At 62.9% G+C, this 25474-nt stretch overlaps 1 protein-coding gene across 2 annotated transcripts in view; it reads right to left on the reverse strand.

Moving 5' to 3' along the window:
• Positions 1 to 1090: 1090 nt before the first annotated feature.
• PHACTR3 (phosphatase and actin regulator 3) overlaps positions 1091 to 25474 on the reverse strand; it is a 126992-nt gene continuing 102608 nt past the window's right edge. For both annotated transcript variants that reach the window (XM_054573341.1, XM_054573340.1), the window contains exons 8-13: positions 24629 to 24782; positions 10236 to 10291; positions 6397 to 6458; positions 5092 to 5232; positions 3425 to 3501; positions 1091 to 1579 (exon numbers count right to left, since the gene is read on the reverse strand). In XM_054573341.1, coding sequence (XP_054429316.1) covers positions 1564 to 1579; positions 3425 to 3501; positions 5092 to 5232; positions 6397 to 6458; positions 10236 to 10291; positions 24629 to 24782 — 506 coding nt within the window. In that variant the 3' untranslated portion in view covers positions 1091 to 1563. The remainder of the gene's footprint in view (positions 1580 to 3424; positions 3502 to 5091; positions 5233 to 6396; positions 6459 to 10235; positions 10292 to 24628; positions 24783 to 25474) is intronic.

The raw sequence follows: 25474 nt of genomic DNA on the forward strand, positions 1-25474 counted from the left end.
GCTGGCGGCTGCCCAGGGTCGGGGTGGGGGTGCGCGAAGGGGTGGGGGTGTTGGGTGAAGAGGGCGAAGGGACTGAGCAGCACTAACTGGCTTTTGCAGAACAGCCGCAGAGACACGGTCGGCAGCGTGGGGAAGAGTCGATGCCGCGACGGCAGGGCTCGGGGCCCGGTGGGCGCTCGGGCGGCGGAGCCACGCTGCGGTGCAGCCGAGGCTGGTGTGGCGTGCGGCCGAGCGCGGGCCGCGGCCGGGACACGAGGGGCGCGGGGCCGCGCCGTCGACCCCTGGGAGGCGCCGCCTGGCTGACAGGGCCCGAGCCGGCGCCCTCCCCTCACAGCCGCCCTGGGTGGTGGCGGATGGGGAAGGGCTCGTTTGTGCGGACACATTCAAAATCCACAATCCACAGGGACGTCTCCAGCGACCACAGGTTTTGACGTGTCTCCCCCGCGGGCCGAGGTCACTTTGGACCTCTGTGCTGCGTAAATTTGCTCCATGTGATCTCCACTCTACCTACCCTTTTGTCTCACGAGTTTTTAATGTGTGTGAACATGAAACAGCCTTAGAGAGGGCGGCATGGTCACTGTGGTAGAATTTTTCAGCAAGGTAGTACCTCTTGGTTCGTTGCCCAATGATACAGAAATTTAAATTAACTTCAAAGAGACAATTTGATTTTCCAAAGGCACAACCATAGACAGTAACGATTTAGGAAACAAAAGAGAGGCCCTGGCCGGTGGCTCCGCTGGTCAGAGCATCGCCCCTACGCCAAGAACGCGAGTTCAATCCCCAGTCAGGGCACATGCAAAACTCAACCAACAAATGCATAAATAAGTGGAACAAAAACCGATTTCCTTTTCTCTCCCTCTCTCCAAAAAATCCATCAATAATTTAAAAACCCACAGAAAGTTGGAATTTTCTTTTATGTGTTTGGATTTAAAAATAATAAAATTTCACTTGTTTCATAGAACAAGTACCGTTCAAACAAAGCTCTTATCCGACCCCAAGAAAATATAAAGCCCAGGTCCATTTCCTGCAATAAGTAGTCATTTAATTAAAGAACAAAATTAACAGGAATCAAAATGTCGCAGCTGTATTTTTGTTAGACATTATATAAAAAAGGAAAAGTATAATACAGTAAATCATTTTGTGGAACATGAACTTAAAGAGTCCTCAACTCAACCATAATCAGAAGAAAAATGTCTCTTCAACGTAACACCCAATGCCTGCGTCACAGGCCCCTCGCGCCAAGGCCCGGGCGCTGAGCCCGCACATGCACGGCGCCCGTCCTCTGCCAGGCCGCGGAACGGAGAACCAGGCTCGAGGGCAAACCGCTTTCCTCCGGCAGGTTCTCTGGGTCTCGGCCGACCCGGTCGGTCCACCCCTCGGATGCCAGAGGGGCGTGTCCTGGCGTCGCCCCGAGACCGGTGCGCCGGACCCCGCCTGCGTGGGCCGCCGTCCGCTCTTCTCGCAACATGGCGGGGAGTCGAGCGGAGCTTCAGGAAAGTTCCCTGATGAGTGTTCAGTGTTGGTATCAAAAATTAAACACAAATTCTTCTCAGAAGAAAATCTCTATGGCCTGTGGAATCTAGAAATTGTTGGGGGGGGTGGGGGGAAACATAAGGTTGTAAGTTTCTAAGTTAAAATTGCTGAGACTTTCACAAAAGAAACCTGTTGCTACGCTGCTCAGAGGTCCAGCTCGGAAACCCCGCGTCGGCTGCAGTGCGGGCGGCGCCCCAGAGGGCCCCGCTCCCAGGGCCCGCTAGTCCCCGAAGGGACGACACCCTGAGTCCCAGGGAGCGCCTAGGCCGCCACTCGGACGCTGCGGCCGAAGCCCTTGAGCGCGCAGGGCGCGCCATGCGCGGAGCGGCAGGGCTCTGCTCAGCCCGAGGCCGTGGGGCGAAGCAGCCGGCAACGGGGGGTCGTGCTGGCGTTACAGCTTCGCTCGTTTTTGCGGGGTTGGTGATGTCTTGTTGGTCACGTTTGATACACTTAAGAAAATCTCCTGTGACTAAAAATAGTTCTGACTTAAACCCTGACAGCGAACCCTGACACGCAGCAGCACAGAAGCCTGGTCACCTCCCACCGGCCGGGCTTCGGGCTCTCAAACCCTGGCCCCTCGGGCTGCTGCCCGGGACTCAGAGAAAAGACCTGCCTTTAGTAAACACCTCTCCCCACGACGTGTAACAGGAAAAGGTATTCAGCATTCTGACATCACCACAGAATATGTACCCATGACACTCTGTTTAACACAGAGTGAACGTTGAACATAATTTTGAACATTTTACTGGGGAGTATTTACTTCCTAAATGTTTCTGGGTTTTCTGAACAAACATGAGACGATGCGTCCCTTCCTCAATGCGCACCAGCCTCGGGCAAACGTTCAAACCGCGGAGCCGCCCGCTGCCCTGCACCGTGTTCTCCCGCCCTCGCAGCCTCCTCTCCCTCCCCCGGTCCTCCGGAAAGCTGCCCCGTGGGACACAGTTCCGCGCTACGCAGTCCCAGCGCCGCGGCCACGCCGACCTCACAGAGCTAACCCCCTGAAGGACCACGGCCGCGGCCACTTGGTGACCAGCAGAAAGGAGAGGGGTCCACTACGCCAGGTTCAGGCAGGACTTCCCTTCTGTTTGTACCTGGGGCTCGAGTGCCCTGAGACCAGGGAAGAAAGGACAAAGCGCCTGCTTTAAAATCAAAGGCTCGCTGCACCCCGGGCCACCCTTGGGGGTGAAAGGCAGGCGAGCACGTCACAGGGTGACTACTCGTCGCGGTCAGGGGGAGGGGTGCTGACGGAGCGTGCAGCCCTGGGACCCAAGGAGGTGGCCGGCCTCCACTCCCCTCCAGCAAGAAGGCCCGGCTGTCGCCAGGAACCGCGGGGCAGAGCGAGAGGAGACACCCCCTGGGCTGAGGACGCAGCCCGATCCCGGGCACCAGCCAGTCCCTCCCTCCGCAGCAGGGGCTCCGGGGAGGCGGGCCCCCCTCCTCGGCCCTGGAACCGAGTCCGCCCGGGGCAGGCGCTCAGGGCTTCGCAGAGAGGACACGTGCCCTTTGGGCCTGGGGGAGTGGGGGCTTGGGTTAGAGGCAAGAACACAAATTACACACGATGGGGAAGGTCAGGGGGTGAAGGATGGGTGCAGGTGGGGAGTCCGGGAACAGGGAGGGCGGGGCCGTTAGAGGAGGGGATTATCCACACGGGCAAATTACTGTCATTGCCTTGTGACTGATTTTCTTAAACATACACTAATTAACGGAGCGCCTAAAACGATGACCCGCAGAACACTGTTGCAACGGGCACCGTGTTTGAGGGGGCGCACTCTGTCCGAGCCAGCGCTCTGCAGAAATGCCGCATCTGTTCACCGGAACGCATCGTTCTTTGTGGCCTTTTCCTTAAGTAAATACCATGAGTGTCATGAAAGTCACACAAGCAGAATCTGACCTGGTCAAATGCTTGCTCGACGCGTGCACCTCCATCTCGTTACTTTTGTACTCGTTGAGCTCTTTCCTAATCGCTGCCTGAAATATAAAAACAGCACCTCGGTTTACGGGACATTGAAAAGTTAACACAGGAAATTAGTGTCATGGCTCCGGGGTAACCACCATTCCTAACGCTTGCTGACTTTTGTCATTTTGTCACATATTTCAAAAAAGAATAGAAGAAACAGCTTTCGCTCGCTTTAGCGCGCTGCCAGGCCGGCGCTGGCCCACGCTGCGGGGTTCACGGAGTTCGCTGCGGGCCCCGCCCTGCCGCGTGACAAGACGGATCAACTGCGCTGAGCTTAGGGCACTCACCCAGCAGGGACACCAAGACGACAAATACGACACAGCTTTTGGTAAACGTGCAAAGATGTCACTCAAAGTCCAGCATGCGTTTGTTTTGTGTCGTTGGAAAAGTAACACGGTCGTAGCACGCGGGGCACCGTGCCTCTCGTCCGGGCCACGCTCGCCGAGTGCCCCTCTCAGGTGAGCCCTCCGGGCCGGGCGAGAACGCAGGTTCGGCCTGGCCCCGGGGGTGAGGGCGGGCTCTGAGTCGAGGGTTTGGGGGGCTCCCACGCTCCCCAGGTCTGCTGCCAGTACTTATCCTTCGTCCTCAGCTTCCCTGCGAGCTTGTGGACTGCGGGCGACCACATTCAGCCCTGCATGAAGCGCCTGCCCGCATTTGCCCGCGTGGGCGCGGAGCCCAGATGCCTGCATTTACCGCCCACACGCGCTTGCTCGGCACAGAGAGCTGGGACCACTGGCGGTCCCGGCACTCTCACTGGTCGAGCCAGGCCAGCCGGCCGGCCGCCCCTCCCCGGCGGCTTCCGGAGTCTGCGAGACCACTGGGGGCAGGGGGCCAGACCACGCTGCCGCGCCGCGCCCTTTCCACGGCACCTGTTCAGCAGCGTCTCCGCAGGGATGATGGCAACCCCTCCCTCAGGATCGCTTGGAGGACCATATGCAGTAGCAGCCGCGAGGCAGGGTCCAGCCCTGGGCAGAGGAGGGCGCCTGGCGTTCACGCGCCCCTCAGCCACAGGGATCCCCGCCTCCCCGCACTCTCCCCGCCGCCTGGCTGTGCAGCAAAGACCGCTCAGCGGGGTCCGGGGTTCCTGCGCCGGAGGGACCGGAGCCGCCCCTGCCCGGAGCGCGCACGGGCTCCTGAATGCTCCTGGGCCTCTTCCCGTGCCCACCGTCGCCCCCTTTCTGTAAGCCCTGTCCGCTCGCCTCTCTCTGGCCAGCCCTGCCTAGCTTTTGGCTCACCCCCAGGCCAGGCTTGTTGGCTTCCCCACCCTGGACCCTTTGGACTGGAAGGTTCCGTCGAGGGACGTCCGTGCATTGCGAGGTGTTGAGTGGCACCCCCGGGCCCCACCCACTAGAGACCAGTAGCAGCACCCCCCACGGGCGACACCAACATCGTCCCCAGGCATGGCCAAGGGTCCCTGGGGCCACACTGTCCCAGCTGAAAACACGACCCTGACCTGGATTAACTTCGTGAAACCAACACCTGGTCAGGCGTGGCCCTCGTTTCATAGCGGGCGGTGCCACTGCCTGGGGACACACTCCCGGCGTGACGTGCCCTTTCCCACGAGGCTGGCCCCCTCCAGCCCGGACAGGCCTGGCCTGTACCTTGTCTGCCGCCGACAGCCGCGTCCAGGGCTTGTCCGCCCGCCTGTCGTAGTCCTGGGCTTTCGCCACTTCCACGTAGTCACTGAACCGTATCAGGATCTTTCTGTCTCTTAGCTCATCAACTGTAGGCCTTTGATTAAGCTAAAACGAAAGGTCATCGCAGCGAGTTAGGTATCCCACGCCAAACTAGCGCCCTTAGAGTCCTTGGAATGAACAGCACGTTTCTGAGAAGCAAAAACTCTGAAACTGCAAAATTCCGGACCCGGCAGAAGGCAGGCTGCTGGGGTGCGGCTGGCGGGGCCATGGCCTTGGCTGCGATAGCGCAGAGTTGTGATTTGGACACTTCGCCTGCAGTGTCACACGGCACGCTTCCGTGTGACGGCGTTCTGCTACAGAGGCACGCGCTGCGGATTTTGCAATAAAAGATGCTGCACTAAAAAGGGGCCTTACTCGTGCCAGTCCCCGGAGACCCCTAACGCAGACCACCCCGAGTGCGGGGAGGGCTGAAGTTTCGCTCCTTTAAAGCCAGCCCCGCCCCTGGACACAGCTCACCCCGGGCTCGTCCCCGCCGCCGCAGGCCCAGAGCACAGGCTCGAGGACGGGCCGACTCGTTTCCTCAGGGGAAACTGGAGGGCGCCGCTGCCGCTCTTCGACGTCCTCAGGCGCGTCAGACACGCCCACGGCCAAGTCAGAGCGCTGGCAGCGACGAGCACTGCCAAGCCCGGCGCAAGCTCAGCGAAGGGGCTGCTTCTCTTCATTTCCACCAGGACGAGGTTTTATTTACGAGGCTGACGGTGACGGTGACACCAGAAGGGGAGGCGCCACCAGACCGGCCTCTGGAGCCGCCTGGGCTGCACGGGGGCGCCCAGGGCGGCAGGGCGGCCGCCTGCGCCAGCCGCGGTCCGTTCCACTGTCATCGCCTGAGTCCCGCACAGGCCCCCGGGCCACCCCTGCGTCCCGCCCCCGCAGCTTCCAGACACACTCAAGGCTCCTGGGAAGGCTGGGGGGGCCACGCCCGGACACCCAGCTGTGCTCTCGGAGGCCTTGTGCGATGACCCCAGACAAATGGAGAAAATGCCCCGTCAACACCTGGCCTCCCAAGAACACGGGAAAGGCCGCCGGGGAGGCGCTGCCACGCCAGGCCAGGTCCTGCGCTGGGTGAGGACCGCGGCTACGGGCCGTCACGGGCCGGCCAAGGGCGGGGCCCTGCGCCCCGCACCACCTGCCACACGTGCTGCGGGCAGGCTTCTCCCCTCCCCTGCTGTCCCTCAATGTTCAGGAAATAAGACGCTCCAGCGACCGTACCTTTCTCGTCAACCTTTGCTTGATTTCTCGCCTTTCCTCCTGCTCCGTCTGGTCGTTCCTCTCTGAGATGAAGAGAAAAGGGAAGCGGGAGGTCGGCAGGTCGCCCTGCCTGGCGGGGGACTGCGTGCAGGAGCCAGGACCGTGGGCAGCCGGCGGGGGCTCATGGGGCTGCCTCAAGGACACCTTGCCACGTCACGGTTTCTTTTTCCCCACTTCGCCAGTGACTGCTCAGGACACTGCGCTCTCCCTGAACCCAGAAACACCTGCGGGAGGGAGGGGCTGCACCTGCCGCCCTGTCAGCGCCGCCCCAGCAGACGCAGGAAGCCTCTCCCCCGCCCCTGGAACCGAGAGCCTTTGTGTGTCGGTTTGCATCTGGGGACAGAGACAGCAGACAGAAGCCGCTGTGGGTGGAGCTGTGTACACAACATACAGTCACACGTGCGAATGAATGAACATTAATAGAACCCTAACTGCTGGCTTTCTTTCCTCTTCCATTTACTAGGTAGCCACACTTTTATTTTTAGTGAACCAGCACGCGCTAAGAACACCCTCTTTAGATTCTGGGCAACACACGCTTGCCTGGAATTTATATCTTCAGGGTGCATTTCCAAGGCAAACATGCCCATGAACCCAGCTGACTCTCCGCGGCAGAAACCAGAACGTGAGGCACCGTGGCAACGCCTTCTCACGGAGCCCCAGTCTCTCACCAGCGCTGGCTTGGCTTGTGAGCTGTGACTATTAGCATTCACGCGGCGCTCACACCTACTCTTAGGAGCTAAAAATAGAGCGGAATGCTGCGATGTAGTGGAAAATCTATGCCGTGCCCCGGGATACAGATGAGGGATGTCCTATTTCTGGCGCTTGGCTGCTAAAGAAAGCCGCGCTCCCTGACCCGGGCGGCGTGCGCCCTCCTCGGAGCGTGGCCGCCGCCTCCGCCCGCGTCAGGCGCCCAGAAACGCCCCAGTGCCCCAGTTACGGGAAGGCCAACGCTGCTGCCTGCCCTTAACGTGGCCTCACACTATCTGCCTTCATCGCACACGTTCCGGGCCGGCTGGGCCGCTCCCTGGGCCGAGCGTCGCCCGGTCCGCCCGGGTGGCGGGCTCCACGCCCGGGGGAGGAGGGCGGGGGGCACAGGCAGGCAGCCACCGAGGGCGCGTCCGCCAGTGGGACAGCAAGTCGGTTTCTCTCCCCTTCCTTACACGCCTCTCTCCCCAGCTTCTTTCCCCTCGCTCTAAAAAAATAAATTAAAATTTATGAGCTATAAATAATTTCAAACCTGTGTGCATTTGGGGGACGAAGTGTACGGATATTTAACACACTAGCCCTTGCTCGGTCCATGATTTTCTTTAGAAAGGAGAAGCCCCCTCGCGTTCGTGTGCTTTATGAAGGGAATCCAAGTAACGGACCAGGAGACACCCCAGTCACAAGCTCCAGTCAGCGAGCTGATAACACAACCGGGACAAAAAGGCAGAAGTACCGGGTACAAGGCCAACCCCGAGGAACTTCCATGACAACATGAGGCCAACTCTTTAGATTTTCTCATAAATCTGACGGATGATTCCCAAGCACAGCCTCCATGTGCAAACACTGAGGAAAACCCGGGTCTTCCTTTTTGGGTCGTGGGCACAGGCGGCATCGGCGCCAAGGTCGCGGGAGCGCGGCGGGCGCTTCGGATGTGCCCGCCAGGCCTCCTTTGGGCACCACCTCCAAGAAGCCCTCCTGGGAGCCTGAGCCACACCGAGCAACGCAGCGACACGTTGGCGCGTCTCTAACCCCAGAGCCAAGGCACCCTGGGCCTGGGGACTGGACAGCCCCACACGAGTCCCCCGTCCACCTGGGCGTGAACTTGAGCCCTGCCCCTTGCCAAGAGTTACATGGAGAGGTGCTACGGCCCCCGCTGGGTCCCGGCCTCCTCCCGGGGCGGGGGTGGGCAGCAGAGCAGACGCCAGGGCTTCGCTGCGAGGCTGAGGGAGGGACGGAGGCACCAAGGACCGCGCCTGCCCAGGGCGGGGGCACTGCGCTGCTCAGGACATCGTGCGCCAGGGCCGGCCGTGCCTTGTGCTCTTGAGCCCGAGTCCTCAGGCCGCGCGCTGAGAGCCCTGCCGCGGGCCTGCACTCCCACTCTGGCAGTGGCCCGGGGCGGCCGCCCTCGGGGCGATTCCAAGCAGGACAGGCCACAGAGCAGGCGCGTCTGAAGGGTGCGTGGGGCCTGCGGGCCAGACACGGGACAAGACACACGTGCTGCTGACCAGCGGGGGGCGCCTGCCGAGCCAGGATGCGTCAGAGGATGGGCCTGCCACAGCCACACACAGGACACCCGCGCCCGCCTCCCCTGCTGTGCAAGCAAGCGCAGCGCTGCCTGTCCCCTGCCATCTCTAGTCACCAAGCTCAGACCCTGCTTGTGAAGCTCTGCCACGATGTGCTAAGAGCAGCACAATCAGACGCGAAGGCTGGTGGGGACCCCCAGCTGGCCCCCAACACAGGACGGGTCGCTGAGGCCCGGGGGGCGGCTCCCTGGACAGAGGCCCCGCTGCCCGTGGGCAGCAGACCGCTCGGACGGAGGCACTGCTGGAGCCTGGGCCCGACCTCGTCCCACTCGCGTCCTGAACCTCTGCCTGCAGGACGCCTGTGACTGGTGCGCTTTGCAGACTAGGGACGCCCATCTTTAAAGAGTCACGTGTCCAGTAACTTAGCCTGACTTTTCCACTTGCCCACGTGACTGAGCATGTCATCAACGCAGAGCCTGTCCTCCATCCGCACAGGCGGCCCACGCACAGAGCGGAACAGCCACCGTCCCAGCTCAAGTCGAAAGGCAAAGCAGCGAACCCCCAACCCTCAGGGCAGCTGTCCCCGGCGTCCCGTGCAGGAGCGAACCTCGGAGACCAGGGGAGGGGAGGGGAGGGGAGGGGAGGGGAGGGGAGGGGCCGGCCCCGGGGCTGCTCTCGGAGGGACAGCGCCGGGTCTTTGTGGAAACACATCCACAGGGTGGGAACCAAACCCGACACCGTCTGCGGGTCTCCTCCTGGAAAGAGGAAAGGGGAACGGCCTCAATGCCCAGGCCCCAGGAGGACGTGGCGCGGGAACGGCCCTGAGGAGCGGAGGCCGCCGTCCAGACACCAGGGACCCGCGGGCTGAGAGGCACTGCGGGGAGGGCTTCGTCACTCAAACCGCCGCTGCCTCGGGCCAGCGGGATGCACCCTTCTGCCGTGGGGGCCTGTGTCTGGGTCACGGCGCCAAGCCAGGTGCCTCACCAGGCACACGGGCCGGCGGTGCGGGGCCGGGAGGGGCGTCCTGAACGCGCACTCCCCAGGCCTCCATGTCCGCAGAGCGGCCTGCCTGTCCCAGGGAGGGGCATGTCCTCTGGCAGGATCCCGATCCTGTCCAGCCTTGCCGGTGACGTCTGCGGCCCCATTCAAATGGAAGGGGCCCCATTCAAATGGAAGGACCCCCATTCGAAACCGCTGGGGAAACCCACCTGGAACTGGACACATGGAACAGTGCTGACTCAGCCCCGTGGGTTTGCTTACAGGACTGACTGGGGGCCCACGGACAGGGCGTCAGCAGCCATGTCAGGAGAAGGACCCCCCGCCCCCTATCTTAAAGGGGGGTGTTTCTGGGTACACTAACTTTCCTTTGGGGTTTGCTGTCCCACTCGCTCAGCGGCTCAGACTTCTCGGGGACACAGCGCGGAGCGGGGCGCGGAGCGGGGCGCGGAGCCGGGGGCGCGGAGCCGGGCGCGCGGGGGGGAGGCCGGCTCGTCAGCCAGCCTGAGCCCACACACGTGTGTGCGTGCGTGCGTGCGTGCGTGCGTGGACACCGGGGCCATCGCGGCTACTCACGTTTCAGGATGTTTCTCCTCTCCAGCTCTTCCACGGCAGGTCTTTGGCTCAGGCGTCTGCGGAAAAACACCAGAATCACATTTTGCACCATCGTGGCCGCCTGCAAATTCCACCAGGGTCCGCGAGGTCTGAAGCGGCCAGCAAGCCCCTCAAGATCACTCCCCAAAAACTGCGGGAGGAAGGGGACCTCTGCTGGCCGCCTCTTGCCAGCAGGTCGAGTCAGACCGCCCCGCGGGAGGGAAGTCCCCGCTGTCACAAGGCTCCAGGGGCGGCGGCAGCGTGGGCAACCCCTCTCCACCGGCGGCTCCTCATGTCCAGACCCACGTCCAGCCCGGCGGCCCGAAGGGTCCGGGGCCGCACGTTTGCGCAGCGCGGAGAGCGGCTCAGGAAGGGCCGCCTGCCCGGCGGAGGGAAGGGCGGCCGGCTCTGGCTTCTCCTCCGGAGCTGCGGACCGCGCGCGCCCGGACCAGGGAAGCCCGCCAGGCTCCCGGTGGCTCTGGCGGCTCTGGCTGCTCCTGCCGCCGAAGCAGCCTTGGCGCCAGCGTGACGGAGCGCGCCCCGCCTCCCTGCCCGGAGCCCCCCGGCCCCGGGGGGCGCCCACGACAACCAGGATCTCCCGCTGCGTCCCGCACGCCCCGCCCAGACCCCGTTCCTGCAGCCTGAAGACAAACGATGATTCCCTCTCAAATGGCTTCTCGCTGAGGGTGTTGGAAGATGCAATTTAAAAGGTACATAAATACACACAAGCCCTGTCAGGAAAAGGAGGCATAATTAGGCGATATTAACGCCAAGCTCCGACTGTTTCTGTAACTCCAATAAAAGTGTCCTTGGGTCACAGCCAGAAACCTCCCAGTTCCGGACCTCGCAGCCCCTGCGGGCGGAGGCCAGGGCGCGTGCCGCCTGCCCACAGTTGGGGGCGTGATGCTCTGTCCCTGCAGCCCTTTGTCAGCTCTCTCCAGCCCGTCCCAGCAGGGAGCCCACGGTGCCCCCAGGGCGTGGCTGCTCCACCCACCACCCTCACACCAGACAGCTCCCCGTGGGGTCCCCTCGGGGGCTCTGTGTGTTTGCTGGCTCTGTGGGCGGCTGCGACGTCTGGGGTGACGTGAACCTGCCTGCGGTTCCCTGGCAGGGACCCAGGGGCCAAGCCCCTCAGAGACGGGCCAGGCTGCGAGCACAAAGCCTGGCTCCCTCAGCCGGGTCCCGCCCCGAAACGCCACTCGCTCAGTCCCTGTGTGGCTATGGTGTGTGCGCCCGGCGTCAGGCACTGTCCCAAGCCCCAGAGCACAGTGGGGACCAAGGGATGCCTGCCCTGCCTTTGGAAAGAAAGTTCAGAGTCTAAGGAGGGAGACAGACAACACGTGAAGAAGACCAACCCAGAGGGGCTGATGCCACCGAGAAAACGGGGGCAGGACGAGTGGAAGGACCGAGGACCGAGATGAGAGCCACGGGGGCGGCAGCCGGCCAGGGGCAGACTCTCCGAACTGCTGGCCCCTGGCTCCCAGCGGGGTGCGGGGGAGGGTCAGGGCAGGCTTCACGGAAGAGACGACCCCGAGCTGTAGAAAACCCGTGCAGGGCGCTGACTGGCCGCCTGGCCGGCCCGCAGGGGTGGCTGCAGGGACACAGGCTGAGGGGAAGCCACGAGCGTCCTCAAACCTGAGAAGCACCTCGACCTCCTGGCAGTGCCCCCAAAGGCCTGTGTCCTTGCCGGAGCCTCGCCTTCTCTTCTGTCCAAGAGTCGGCACGACGGCTCTTCGCCGAGCGTGAGCGCTGAATGAGGACACACGCGCGTGCCCGCGACACAGTGACTCAGTACGATGTGTCTCAGGGGCCCTGGCCGGGTAGCTCAGCGGTGGGAGCGTCGTCCGCACACCCAGAGGCCGTGGGGTCGGGTCCCTGGCCTGGGAGCCGGCGAGTGCCACCAACTGATGTTTCTGCTACACTGATGTTTCTCTCTCTTCCCCCCCCCCCAAAAAGCACTGAAAAACTATTCTCAGGTAAAGATTAAAAAAAGAGGAAAAAAACGTCTCAAGAAAACATGTAAGTCGCCTGCTGGCCGTGGCAGGAGCCCGCAGGAAGGCGTCCCATCTGGCTCAGAGACCTCAGAAAAGCGTGCCCACCTCACCACCGAAGTCGACGCCGCCGGCCAGATCCCGCCACTTGGTGCCGGTTCAGCTGGCTGCTGGGCTCCCCCCCACCCCGTGCCCGCCCCCGACGGATCCAGGCTGAGGGCTGCAAGGGACTGTCCTCTGGGCGGGCGCAGCCCACGCTTCTTCACAGTGGGGCAGAGCCAGCTGGGGGCCCTGCTGGGCTGTCACTGACCTGCCCGGCCCCAGGGGGGCGCAGGACCGGCCGGAGGAGCGCACCCGAGCCCCAGGACCCAGTGCCGCCCGCTGGGGCCCTCCCTGCGAGGCTCCTTCAAGGGAAAGGCCCCATCGCCAAGGAGGGGGCTCCCGCCCTCCTCTGCCTGAACCTCCAGTCCCCCGGCCCCCTGAGCCCACGGGGCACTGAGGGTCTAGAACACTAGAGCCGGGAGCTCCACTGCCTGCGCTTCCCCCGGCCAGCTGGCCACTCCCTGACCCCCGCACTCCTCAGACTGCAGCTCAGGTGGGCACCTAGAGCCACCCAGCAGGGCACAGGGGTGCAGGGCCCAGAAGCAGCGCTGCAAACTGGGCAGCTAACTTCCCAGAGAGCGAAGCCTCAGCTGCAGGACAGGCAGCTCCACGCCCACGGGGACACCCGACTATTCTGGAGCTGCTTCCAGGAACACAGGCCCTGCTGCACCGCCAGCCTCGACTCGCCAGGGACGCTGGCAGCCCTGCCCGGGATGGGATTCCCGGGGGCGGCCTCACTGCAGCTGCCCAGCAGAGACCCTCCCGCCACTCACACAGGCCTGGCTGAGGGCCAGGGAGGGAGGCCTCTCCAGGGCAGCCTGAAGCGAGGCCCCAGACTGGCCGCAGGCTGGGGGCAGTCACGGACAGGGCTGGTTCATGCTGGGGAACAGCAGCGCCCCCCCCACCCCCGAATCTTAGGCCCCTCGGTTCTACCACTGCCCCCAGGAGCAGGCATCAGCCCACTGAAGGCTCACATGGGAGGTGCTGGCGGCAGGTCCCCACACGGGGGCAACCCGTCCCAGCAGCGCGTGACCCCAGGCACCCGCAGGCCCGCACAGGCTGCTGCTCCTCGCCCTGCACCCATCCCCGGCTCAGAGGCTCCGCCTTCGTCCAGCCCGCTCGCCCCAGGTGCCTGGGCGGCCCTTTCGCTCCTTACCCCTGGCCCCCCAGCCCCACAGCCCCGCCGGCCCGTGGGTGCCATGGCCAACACCTCCTACGCCCACCCTCCTCTCCATCCCCCGCCACACATCTTCCACCTGCACACTTGGCACGGCCTCCGGGCGCCCGCGGCCCCTCCTGCCAGCCCCACAGCAGCAGGCTGGCCTCTCTGGAGCTCGACCCCCACTCCCACGATGAGCCGAACCCCAGGTCCCCACCGAGCTCAGGACAACACTCAAAGCTGATGAGTCCACAGGGATCCCCACACCGAGCTGCTCACACCATTTTCCTGGGACACGGACACCCCTCTCCTAACTCGGGGGCCCAAGCCCACCACACCCCACGCTGCTTCGTACCAGCAACCCTGTCACATGCTCCTCGCCGAGGCTCAGCAACACACCCACCGTATTTAAAAACCTGGGGACGTCCCAGCGGCAACGTTACAGAGGAAGCAGGCCGCTCTCAGCAACCGACACGTGCGCTCAGCACCTGAGTGTTCAGACCGCAGCGCTTGGGCAGCGTGGTGAAGGCGACAAACGCTCCATCTACACAAACAGTCCCCGTGACCACGCCAGCTACGGAGGGCGCGGGGGCAGCGCTGGGGGGCCCCGGAGTCCCCTACTGGTCACACACCAGCTCTGAGAAACGCTGCTGTGGGGGAGCCGCTCCCGGAAGGACAGTAGCTTCTTGTGAGGCAGGAAATGAACAAGGCGACTGCTTTCCTCGATTCCCCTGGGGGACCCCGTGTGGGGGACGCCCCCTCACATGGGGTGGGGGTGACTCCGCCCAGCACCGTGGCCCCTCCAGGCCGGCCCCCAAAGCGCAGGTGCCCCTGCCACTGCGACAGCCCCGGCCGCCGCAGGGGGCCAAGGCCACGGGGGTGCCGCTCCGACCCTGGGCGCCCCTGGGGCAGCCGCCTCGCCGCCTCCGGGAAGCCGCTGGGGCTGGGGCTGGGGCTGGGGCTGGGGCTGGGGCTGGGGCTGGGGCCCCGCTTTCGCCGCCAGCTGTGGGCTTTCCCGACAGCACCCGTGAAACACCTGCAGGCCAAAGGCTCCGCCCCAGGGCCAGCCTCCGGGCCCACCCCCCGCAGGGGCGGCTCTGGGGTCGGGGTTTGCCCCCCCAGCCCCCGACGTCGGGGCAGCAGTCCCTCTGGGTACCCAGAGGCAAGAGACACCAGTCCCCTCACTGGCCTAGGGCGAGAATGACAGAGTCGACGTACGCCCGCGACACCCAAGCACTTAACGCCGGCCACCAACCTCCTGTCTCCCCCGCTGGGCCTCATCCAGGTCTGCAGGCCTTGCGGTGCCCGCCCACACCCCCCGCCCAATAGGGTGACCCGACCGCTGGCTTTCAGGGCCAGACGCGCATCACCTGCGGAGAGAGACGCTCTTCACTCAGTCCAGGTGGACAGCAAATTGAACCCGGCCGCCTGGCCCGGCCCACGCCCGTTTTGGGGGGGGGGGCAGGTGTGGAAGAGGCCTGCATGTGGGGGGCAGGAAGGAGGAGCTGCCCAGCCTGTGCCTGAGAGCGGGAGGCTGGGGTCAGGGCAGCGCTGGATGGGGACCCGGCAGGACAGACCAGTGGAGGTGGCAGGGCTGTGGGCAGAGCTTGTCCAGAACAGGCCCCGGGGCGGGGAAGGGGGCTTCCCACTGCCCCTGCTGGGCCTCCTCTGCACCCAGCTGCCCGGCCCAATCAGGAAGAACCAGGACGCCAGCTCCACGATGGCCCAGGCTGGGCAGCAGCCTCCGCCACCTGCTGGTCCAGGGACACGTGGCAAGGCCCTGGCTCAGGTGGGGCTGGGGCACGGGCAGAAAACCTGCTGACTGCCCCCAGCCTGGCCCTGGCCCCTGCCTCCCTTTTGTCACACTGGCCTGCCGCGCTTATTCCTACCTCAGGGCTGTCTGGAAGGCTCTTCCTCCAGGCCACCCCATGACCCAGCCTACACGGTTCCTCCTCCTCCTCCTCTAGGAAGCCCACCCTGACTACTCCAGCTGGAGTAACCAACTCCTCCCTGTGGTATTTGCTCTCAAATGCGTATTTCGTTTTGAGGCCTTTACAGCCTGAGGGTTCAGCCTTCCCCGAAGGGCTGGCCCACAGGTCCTGGACCTGCCCAGCCAGTCGCTGCGGTCAAGCCAGCCTGAGCCTGCGGCACATCGCATCGCCCTCCGCTGCTTCCGTCTCTGGTGTCTGCCCCGCGCAGCCTCCTCCCCTGTTAACGGGGCAACGACACTGCGGGAGCAGCTCGCTCAAGCAAGAGGTGTTCGCGGGTCTCCAGGCTCACCTGCGCGCCCGGGCCTCCGGGAAACCAGAACCCACAGGCCAGGCTCGGCAGGCAGCCCGCCCCGGTCCGTCCTCCCTGGGGAGCTGCACGCGGGCAGGAACAGGGCCCTTTGTTCCCTAACCTGGGCACACCAGGGCTACCTGTCCTGTAATTAGGAGATTTAATTAAACCTTCTGCACATCGATCAAGCCATTTAATATGTACGTAAAGAGAAAATGTCATTTGTATGGGCACCAAGTGGGATGCTCTGGAGCCCGTCAAGGCAAGAAGCTGAAATACTGCTGTCGGCTTGTGTGGGAGGGAAACGTGTGGAAGAGCCGGGGAACCTTGTAACTCCAGAAGGTGCCACGCGATGGCCTCCACGTGCCTTTAAAGCCTCGCTCGTCTCAATGAGCTGGCACCAGACACCGCAGCGGCGGCCCCGCTGTGCCGAGCACAAGCACGCTCCCCGGCGAGACGTCCCCGGTCGCAGCTCGGAAGGCGGCCTGACTTCAGCGAGAACCAAGTGCTCGGAGCATACAGCACGTTTCCAACTCCTCCTCTTACCAGGCTTTCTGAGCGAGGGTCCCGTGCTGAGGAGGGTGGGCTGCCCCTCACCCCTGGGGGACAGTGGCCCCCTGCAGGTGTCAGGCCTAGCCCGAGCAAGGCCTGTGGCACCCACTCAGTAAACAGGGGTTAGTGCGCACTGGCCGCCTCGCGGTCACTCCACAGGTGAGCCGCCTCAGAGTGGTGACAAGCAACTCCGTACGTAACGTGGCGGCCACTCCGGATGGAGAGGGGGAAGCCCCTGATTCGCTTTTACCATGAACCTCTGTCCCTCCTCAGGCTGTAAAGCTTAAAGCTGCCCGCTGCCGGCCCCCGGCACCAAGGCCGCCTGGCCGTGTGGCGCACAAACACGGGTGGGTGGCATGCCCACTGCCCGCCCCGAGGGCACCTGGCTGCCTCCCTCCTCGGCCAAGCGGCTCTGCCCTGGGGCCTCTCGGTGCCCGCCCGCCCACCTCAGCAGGCCTGGGGGCGAAGGCACAGGGTCCGGCCCAGCAGTCCTGGGGTAAGCGAGAGGTGACGAGATGCTGAGGCTCACAGGGACACAAACTCCCATGTGTCCTTGATTTCAAAGGGAGAAACAGCATCACCTGCCCACCAAACCGCTGGGACAGCACACGGACTGCCACAGGCACTACGGAGGGGCCCCGAGCCTCGCCAGCCTGGCGAGGGGAGGCTGGCAACCCCTGGAGGGAGCGCGGGACCCCAACAGCGCCTGCGCACTGTGGCCCACGAAAGCACTTCCTGTGCCCACCCCCAGGTCACACGTCCTCTAGCGTGACCTCCCCACCGTGGCACGCAGAGGCGGCTCAGAAGTGTCTATCCTTGAGGCAAAACATTGTCATGGGGGTTACCACCGAGACGGGGACAGGCCCGCTGTCCACACCACCCTTGGGGGCACTCAAGTTACCCTCCCCCAGCTTCCTGCCCCTTGCCAAGGTGCCCGGGGCCCAATACTGGATGGCCAGGAGCGCGGGCTCCTCCGTAGAAGCCGCTGCTGCCGACAGGAGTGTTTTACTCACTTGCCCATCTGTTCATTCGTCCCTTCTTGTACCTTCAGTCTGCCCACTCAACAATTAACCTGAGCGCCAACGGGGCCAGAGACTGCTCGCACCCAGCCCAACCTCCTCCTCCGTAAGTGGCATCAGGAAGCAGCTTCCAGTCAGTGTGGCCTCCTTGCCAGCTTAGATGGTAACAGACTGTGACCAAGAAGCTGCAGGTAAAGGTGCAGCGAAGAGCTTCTGGGAAGAGCCTGCCTGAAGCTCTGCCTCAGCCAGGATGTATGGAGCTCTGGGACTTGAACGTGATGCCTGCTGCCCCTGCAGCAATACTGGGCCATGGAGGATAACTGAGCAGGGAGCCTGGGCCCTTGGTGACTGTGGAACTACCCTGCCAGGCCTGCCTGCAACTATCCCATGAAGTAGGGTGATTCCAGGCCCAGCATCCAAAACCAGCCAGTCTGGGTCTAACTCCTAGCTGTATGACTTTGTACATCTGAGCTTAACCTCTCTGAGCACTAACATCTCAGGCTCGAGGGAATGCAGGCAAAGCCCAGCCCCTGGCACGTAACACGAGTTGAGTAAATGTCAGTGAGAGATCACTGCATTAGTATCACTACAACTGTGACTCATACAGGATGAGCCCTGATCTGGGCAAAGCAGTGCATTCGGTCCCTGCAACCACCTGAGCCGGCAGGCGGCATACACCCGCTTCACAAGCTCAGACAGGTCGAGTGGCTCCTCTGAGTGCTTTCAGGCCATGATGCCCTGCCAGGAGACCTCCAAGCCCTCCAGACCACCTGCTCCCCTGGGGGTGGAAGTCATGTTTACGAACACTGAATGGAGGCACCTGTTCTCTTGCATTTTCTCACAAAACATGCTGTACCTTCCTGGACAGATTCCCAAGCAACAGAGGAAACAGCAGCTGAGCCGTGCGCTGATGTGAAGATGTGGGCTCACTCTGAACCCGCCCCGAAGGGACCTCGGAGCCCCCCTGTGGCTCTCCCTCCCCTACACACCCAAAGACCAAGGCTTATACTTACGTCTTCAAGGCTTAGGTTTCATTAAGCTTTCCCCAAGCCAGGAGCGCTATCCCCCGTTGCTTAGCTTCCTCCCTCTGAAAGCAGGCGTGCGGGACCCACACTGTCCATCCAGGGCACTGTTGGCCTCGCCTGCCTCTTGCCAGGACAGAGTCGCCTCCTCACAACATCCCCCAGGCTCCCGCACAGCCCTGTCCCATGAATTCTTTCTGCACCGTCGTAATGAGTCCTTCAAAGTGCCCTAAAAATCCTGGCGCCCTTCTTGACCTTGGGGGCTGTGTGATATTCGCAGGCAGGCACACCCCTCCCCACAGCAGCAACAGGCAGGTGGCATCACACAGGGTCCCAAGGGGCGCTGTCTGGAGAGAACAGACCTGACCTCAGTGTACCCTGAGGTCTCAAAGCAGAGAGTCTGAAGCCCCAGTAACGGCCGGATGCCCCAGAGCTCTGGGGAAGTAAGTCAGGTCAGATGTGCTTCACCGCAAAAGGAGAAACTGCTAAACAAATTGTTTTGGGGAGCTCAACCTACAAAGAGCCCGACACTCTGCACACCAGCCGGGGCGGGGTCACCTCGCCATCCCACCGGCCCGGCTGCCTTGCCCCACCCTCAACTGGCCCACACTGTCGAGTCTCCCTTTCTGTCCAGGCAGGACTTGCACGAGGCTCCTGACTCGGCTGAGAGGTGGCCGCCACTCCCCAGGAACAGGTTTCCTGGGGCTTCCTACGCTTCAAAGGCTGGGCATCAACGCTCATAATGAAGATGACGACGAGGAGGAAGATGGTGAGAATCCTGAGGAAGATGGCGACATTTGGTAACGCCTGAGACGGGCCTTACATGCAGCGCCCCTCCAACCTGGTGACCCTAACTGCGAGCGTGCCCACATGCCCTGGGGAAACAGTGAGGCGCTGCTTCTGGGGGTAACGGACATGTTCCGAAATTGCAGCGACGGATACGTAACTCAATGCGCAAGCAGCACTGGATTAGGTAGAAAAATCTCACACACTCTAAAAAGGCTGCCACTAAAAATACGTATTTTTACTTTTTATAACAGAATCTAGAAATAGATATCATGTATACAAAAATATTCCCCATAAAGATAAAACAAGGAGCTGAGAAAAACTCAGGCAAAGGGCACACAACAGAAGGTCAAACACAGGCACACCCCCAAAGGATGCAACACAGTCACCACGGGAGGCTACACCCTGGGCTCTGAGCTTCCTGGTGGCCAAAGCAAAAAGGGAAGGAAACCCAATTAATTACAAAGCGTGTGCTGTCGAGATGCTGACAGGCTGCTGTTATGCAGAAGCACGGATTATTTGGAGCCTCAGGCCTCAGAGAATGGTTTTCCAAGGTCCTGAGGGAGGGAACCTGCGTAGCACACGGTGGGTGGCCACACTCGGGAGAGAGCAGCTCTGCTGAAGTACAGATCCCAACGGAGGAGACTGGGAGTGGGCTCTGGAATCTGTGTGTACACAAAGCGCCCTGATGATGTGGGTGCAGAGGTGGATGTGGGAACGGGCGTGGATCGGTTGTCAGTGGGACCAGCAACCCGCCCCACATCGCCTGCGTGTGAGCGTGGGAGAGCGACTGTCCCGCTCAGAGCCAGTTCCCCTCGTCTGAAAAGGACCAGGAGCAGCACTCGGCAGGGAGCAGCACACAGGAGACACCACGTAAACGTCAGCAACTGCCAACTATGGACAGCCACGCTTCCCTGTCGCAAGCCTGGACAGCGCCTGGGGGACTGGATTTGAGTCGCTCCAGGCGAGCTGGGGTCCCGCGCAGCACCGGCTGGGCAGGAGGGCGGAGGGCAGCGGGCAGCGGCTAGCGGCGATCCCACGCCTCCAGCAGGGGGCCCCCACACCTCCCCAACGCGTGGACCTCTTTCTGGCCATTTAAAAAGTCTTGTTCCCCTCCCCCCACTTTTTCAGTAAGCCCAGAAAAGAGGTCTCTGTGTTTGCAGGACTCTGGGTCACAGGGTTGTGGCCCTGGCTCTGTACCCCTTTTCCCCCAAAGCTCTGGCTGAAAGGAAGGACTGAGTCCAATGCTCTGGGCAGGTCCCCTGACCCCCCACCCCCAGGGCCACGAGGCCGCGCTCTCCTCCTCCTTGCCCTGCAAAGCGTTAGCGCTCCTCCCAGAGCTTCCTCGGCTCGGGGGGCTGCAGCCCCCAGCAGGTCCCCACCCCCCACCCCCGGAACTGGTGTTTGCGTGGGGCCAGAGAGCTGGCAGCCCGTTCCAAATGCAGAACGGAACGTACAGGGGCAGGGGCGGGCTGCAGGCCCCACGCCTGCGCTGAGATGTGAGGTGCCTGCTCCTGAAGGACGCTCTCGGGCATCAATCAGCTCCTCGAAATGCCAGAGGGTCTCAGGGAGGGGACGCCCCCAGGGAGAGTTAATAGAAGGTCTGAGCACCACTCAGGCCCTGCCCCCGACCCTGTCCGGGTCCTCTGTCTCCAGGCAAATTACACACCAGCCGCGGACAACAATCCCACCCTCAGCGACAACCCCGTCACCACCGACACCAGGAGAGCACTGCTGCCTGTCCCCAGGGCCCCCCGGCGCCGTTCACACAGCAGCCCCTCCGTCCTTGCTGAGGCCGCGGCAGGGCGCCCATCCCGCGCGGTGACACCCAGCCCAGGGGTGGCCAGGCCGGACCTGCACGGCCGCAGCCCATCCCCGAGCGCCTCCTGCCGGGATCGCGCTTTGGGTGTGTTTCCCCGGGGGTAAACCTGGCGCCTTCCAACGGCCCCGGCAAGAAGGTGGGGTCACAGCTGCCATGCTGGAGGGAGATGTGAAGACAGCGGTGTCTGCAGAAACTCATGCTGTGGCCGGGATGGGGAGCCACCACCCACGTTCCCCGGAGCCCGGGCTCAGCCTGGAGTGGCCGCCTGGGCGTGTGCGCTGGCCCCCGGGGCTCCACGCACTCGCCACGCCATCGTGTCTCTGGCCACCCGCCTCACACAGGCACGGATCCCTCTGCCCCAGACACCCTGCCTGTGGCTGCAGGTCTCAGTGTGACTGGAGAAGTCCAGGCAATGCAGGAACAGGCAGAGCTGCGACCAGGGGAGAGGAGGCAGTCCCGCCCAGAACTGCCCTGAGGCCGGGTGGTGCCCCGGGGCTGGGCCCGCCTCCGCCCAGCTGGGGGACCCTGCGGGGGTTCCTTTCCCTAACTCCCCGCTTCCTCGCCCTTTGGAGGTTCCCCGCGAGGTTAAAAACAGAACTCCCCAACAACCCCCCACTGTCGGGTGTGCGTTTGAAGACACCCAGGAGGCGAACTGGAAGAGGCTCGTGCACGCTGCCCCTACGCTCATCCATCGCCAGCACGCGGGCGGCCCGGGGGCCCTGGCAGACACAGGGGTGGAGAACGGGGGCGCAGGCACCGCGGAAAACTGCTCGGCCACAGAAGAAGAAACCTTGCCACCTCCTCCAGCACCGAGGGACCTGGAGGGCCTGTGTGAGGTGAGGTACGTCAGAGAAAGACAAATGCCACAGGTCGTCCTGCATGTGGAACCTAAAGACCAAACAAAACAGAAACAGACTCACCGGTGGGAGGAGGGAGGTGGGGGGAAGGGCACAAAGGTGAAGGGAGGGAGCAGCGGGCCCGGCGTGCGGCGCAGCACGTGGGACAGAGCCGGTAACACCGCGACAGCTGCGCCGGGTGGCGGGTGGGCGCCAGGAGTGTCAGGGGTCCCTCTGTAAGGCAGGTACGTGTCTGACCACTGCGCTGTGCTCCGGCCTCTCTCAGAAGAGTGACAGAAACTGTCACTTTAAAAATTTTTAAGGCAAAAAAAGAGGCTCCGTCCCTCCTCTGTGAACTGGAGAGAACAGCGTGAGCGCCGCTGTGCCGGGTTCGGAAAGAAGCACAGGTCCCCAGCTCTGCCAGGTTACTCACATGGGAGCGAAAGGGGAGCTGGACCACCCCCAACAGAAGGGGGTGGGAATGTCACCCCTGCAGGTGGCCTGTACTTTACAGGGACCCGGGGCCAGCACTGAGGGTGTCATGGGATCGGGGGATGGGACACGTGGACCACTTCAAGCAGAAGGGCCTGAGCAGCACCCAAGCAGTCACATGTTAAGGGGCTGAAAATAAAACACCACCACCAACCACCCTTCAGGACAAGGGGGAAATAGTATGTTACCAAGGCAACCAGAGGCTGAATTATTCAGCGAGTGATGGCAGAAGAACCTCCAAAAGGAGACACAACAAAGACAAAGGGATCCAATTAAACCACTTCTGTAGAGAAAACAAACCAGGGGCAGGAAGGCCGCATCGACCTCCGGGAGAGATCGCTCAATGATGCTGTGTGTCTGGTTCGGGGCTGTTTCCGTTTGTAAACACGGTGACAAATGTCCTAGGAGCCACTGCTGCATTCTAGTCCAAGGTATGAAATCAGACCTGGTTTCTGTGGGCGATGGAGGAAACGGAGGCCCCGCACGCCCTCAGGCTGGCCGGGGTCCCCGGCTCCTCTGCGCCGAGCCCCGCCAGCACTTCCTCCTATTTTTAACCACAAATGTTATCGCGGTGGACTTACTATTTGTTCTTTAAATGAATTCACTTAATGTTCTAAAGGAGAGCTTGGCTTTTTTATCAAACAGAAAACCATTAACCATTGGCATCACTGGAAGGCAACTGCAAAAATTCCATGAGTAAACATGCTTTCCCCCTGGGTAAGGAAGGATTTCTCAAATACGGCGAGGACAGCGTGAGCCATGCACGCAACAGAGGTCCCGCACACCCTGTTTCGAGGGCCCGTGTCAGTGAACCAAGCTTTACCGGCAAAGTCCCTCCTTACATGCCTCCCACTCTCCCTGAACCATCGGTGTCCACGTTAGCACTACGAGCGCTGTGTAGTCACAGGAGACACGTGCCCACAAAGCCCCAAGCAGTCACGCCCTGGCCCCTCACACCACAAGTATGACGCCGAAGGCATGCGATTGGTGACCTACGACCTTAAAAATGACAAACTGCGCGCAAGGCAAGTGGGAAGAAAACGGAAACCCAAGCCTCCCGTGGAGAGGGCTGCGGGGCTCAGACAACCAGGAGAAGGCGGGGCTGCCACCCCCAGGTGCGCCCCAGGACCACCCCGTGACGGAGGAAACTCCAGGTGAAGCGCCTGAGACGGAGACACCAAAGAGCGGACAAGCCCTGAGAAGAACGTCCCATCTCACTAGGAACGAGAAACGACAAACCGAACCTCACGCGATTGCACACGTGTCAGTGAGACCGGCCAGGACTCACTGACCCGGGTGAGCGTCCATGATGGGTCGGGCAGCAGAAATGCGAACCAGCACTGCAACCTCGAAGAGCCACCAGCCACACCTGTGAGGACGGTGGCCTGTCTGGGACACCACGCCCGCCAGGAGGGGACCCTGGGGAGGGCCCGTGGAAGGCCAGCAGCACGAGGATGCGCCTTTTCCTGCTGATGGAAAAGCAAAGACTTTGAGGAAAAAGAACTACCGTCAACGAGCGACGGTCTCTTTACAGACGAGAAAACCGGGGGCCGGGGAGCTCTGGACCCCTCTGCTCTGGTTCCTGAAAAGCAACCCTGGAGGTCGTCCAGCGCTCCAGCCCCCCACACCACCCACCCACCACGAGGCGCCCCGCGCCGGGGGCACAACCGGGTCCCAGCAGACCTCGGCCACTAGGACACACACTCCACGCCGTCCTGCGCCACAGCACGTGGACCGCTGGCCAGGGACCCCAGGAACCTCCCGGGCGCCCTCGAGGGCTGCAAGCGGAGGGCGCTCACCGGCAGGTCTGGGCTCCTGCCTGCAGCAACGGGCTTGACGCGGGGTGCAGCGCCCCCCGCCCCACGTACACGGAACCCTGGCTTTTCTCTGAACGCTTAGGAGGCGCACGGCCTTGTGGGAGAGCAACAGGGTGTCCGTGAGCAGGGACACTGCCTGCCCCCAGGGACGCCCGCCCCACTCCGTCACCGTCCCTCCCACCTGCCTCCCCTTCCCTCCTCAGACGCTCGCGTGGCTCCCAGAACCTCTGTCCTTGTTCTCCACTGGGGGTGGCGGTGGGCACGTGGCCACCTCTGGGGGCAGTCTGGGCTGTCACGGGGACATCCCGTGCGGGGACCAAGGACACGGCCCAGCATGTGGCAGCGCCCGGGACAACTCCCATGACACAGGCCCCGCATGCAGAGCGCAGGGAGGCCGAGGGCAGCTGTGGGCGCCATGTGGGGAGCCCGGGACGTGGAGACGGTGCAGGGCCCGGCGGCCAGGGGTACCGCTCCGCCTCTGCCCCGCTGCTACTCACTTGGAGAGCTTCATCTCGATCTGCTGCCGGATCTCCTGCCGCTCTTCGTCCGTCCTCCGGGGGAAGATGTTGCGGTCCTCCAGCTCCTGCTTGCTGGGCCGGTTCCTCAGCCGCACGGCCAGCAGCTCCTTCTTGCACTTCCTGGGCAGCGTCCCTAGGGAGCAGGGGTGGGGGGAGCAGCAAAGAGGCAGGTTAGGGAGGCCTGGCTTGTTGCGGCGGCCGCCCATCTGCTGGAGGGGGCACTGCCAGCTTGTGCTGACCTCTGGGGACGGGACGGTGCCACGTCCCATGGTCCATGAGCGGGGGTCGACCATACGGCCCAGGTGTCCAGGGACGGGGCTGGTTGAAGCCAGATGGCCCTTTTCCGAGTGTCCACATCTGGATCACAGCTTACAGTCACTTCGCCCACGGCAGCCCTCCCCACTGCCCGCTGGCCAGGCGGGCCTTTCAGTTCCCAGGACGTCCCACCTCAGTCTGTGCCCGCATCTGTCCTCGGCTGCACCGCCCGGGGCTGGCCTCTCGCTGAACCCTGAGGCCGGCCTGGGCCGCCGCCTCGGGTCTGAGAGGGCCTCCCGCCCTCACCTGCCTCTGACTTGTTAGTGCGCTCTCTCCTCATGAGGCTGAGTTCGAGCACAGCCTGCCCCGGGGTCCCAGGGTGGTGTCGGCAGATGTTGCCAACGGCCACCGGTGCGTGGAGAACAGGCAAGGGGGTTAACTCAGAGCCCACGAGGCCGCGTGTCCAAACCTGTGGGCTGGAGTCCGGGCACGAGTAAGGTCTTGGGGGGCAGAACATCTGCACTGACTTAGCATGGCCGTGGGGTTTGGCCGCGTTCACAGGCGGAGACA

This window comes from Pteronotus mesoamericanus, unplaced genomic scaffold, assembly GCF_021234165.1.
Source record: "Pteronotus mesoamericanus isolate MK-2021 breed Mesoamerican mustached bat unplaced genomic scaffold, CSHL_Meso_final contig_25, whole genome shotgun sequence".
In the NCBI taxonomy this organism is placed as follows: domain Eukaryota; kingdom Metazoa; phylum Chordata; class Mammalia; order Chiroptera; family Mormoopidae; genus Pteronotus; species Pteronotus mesoamericanus.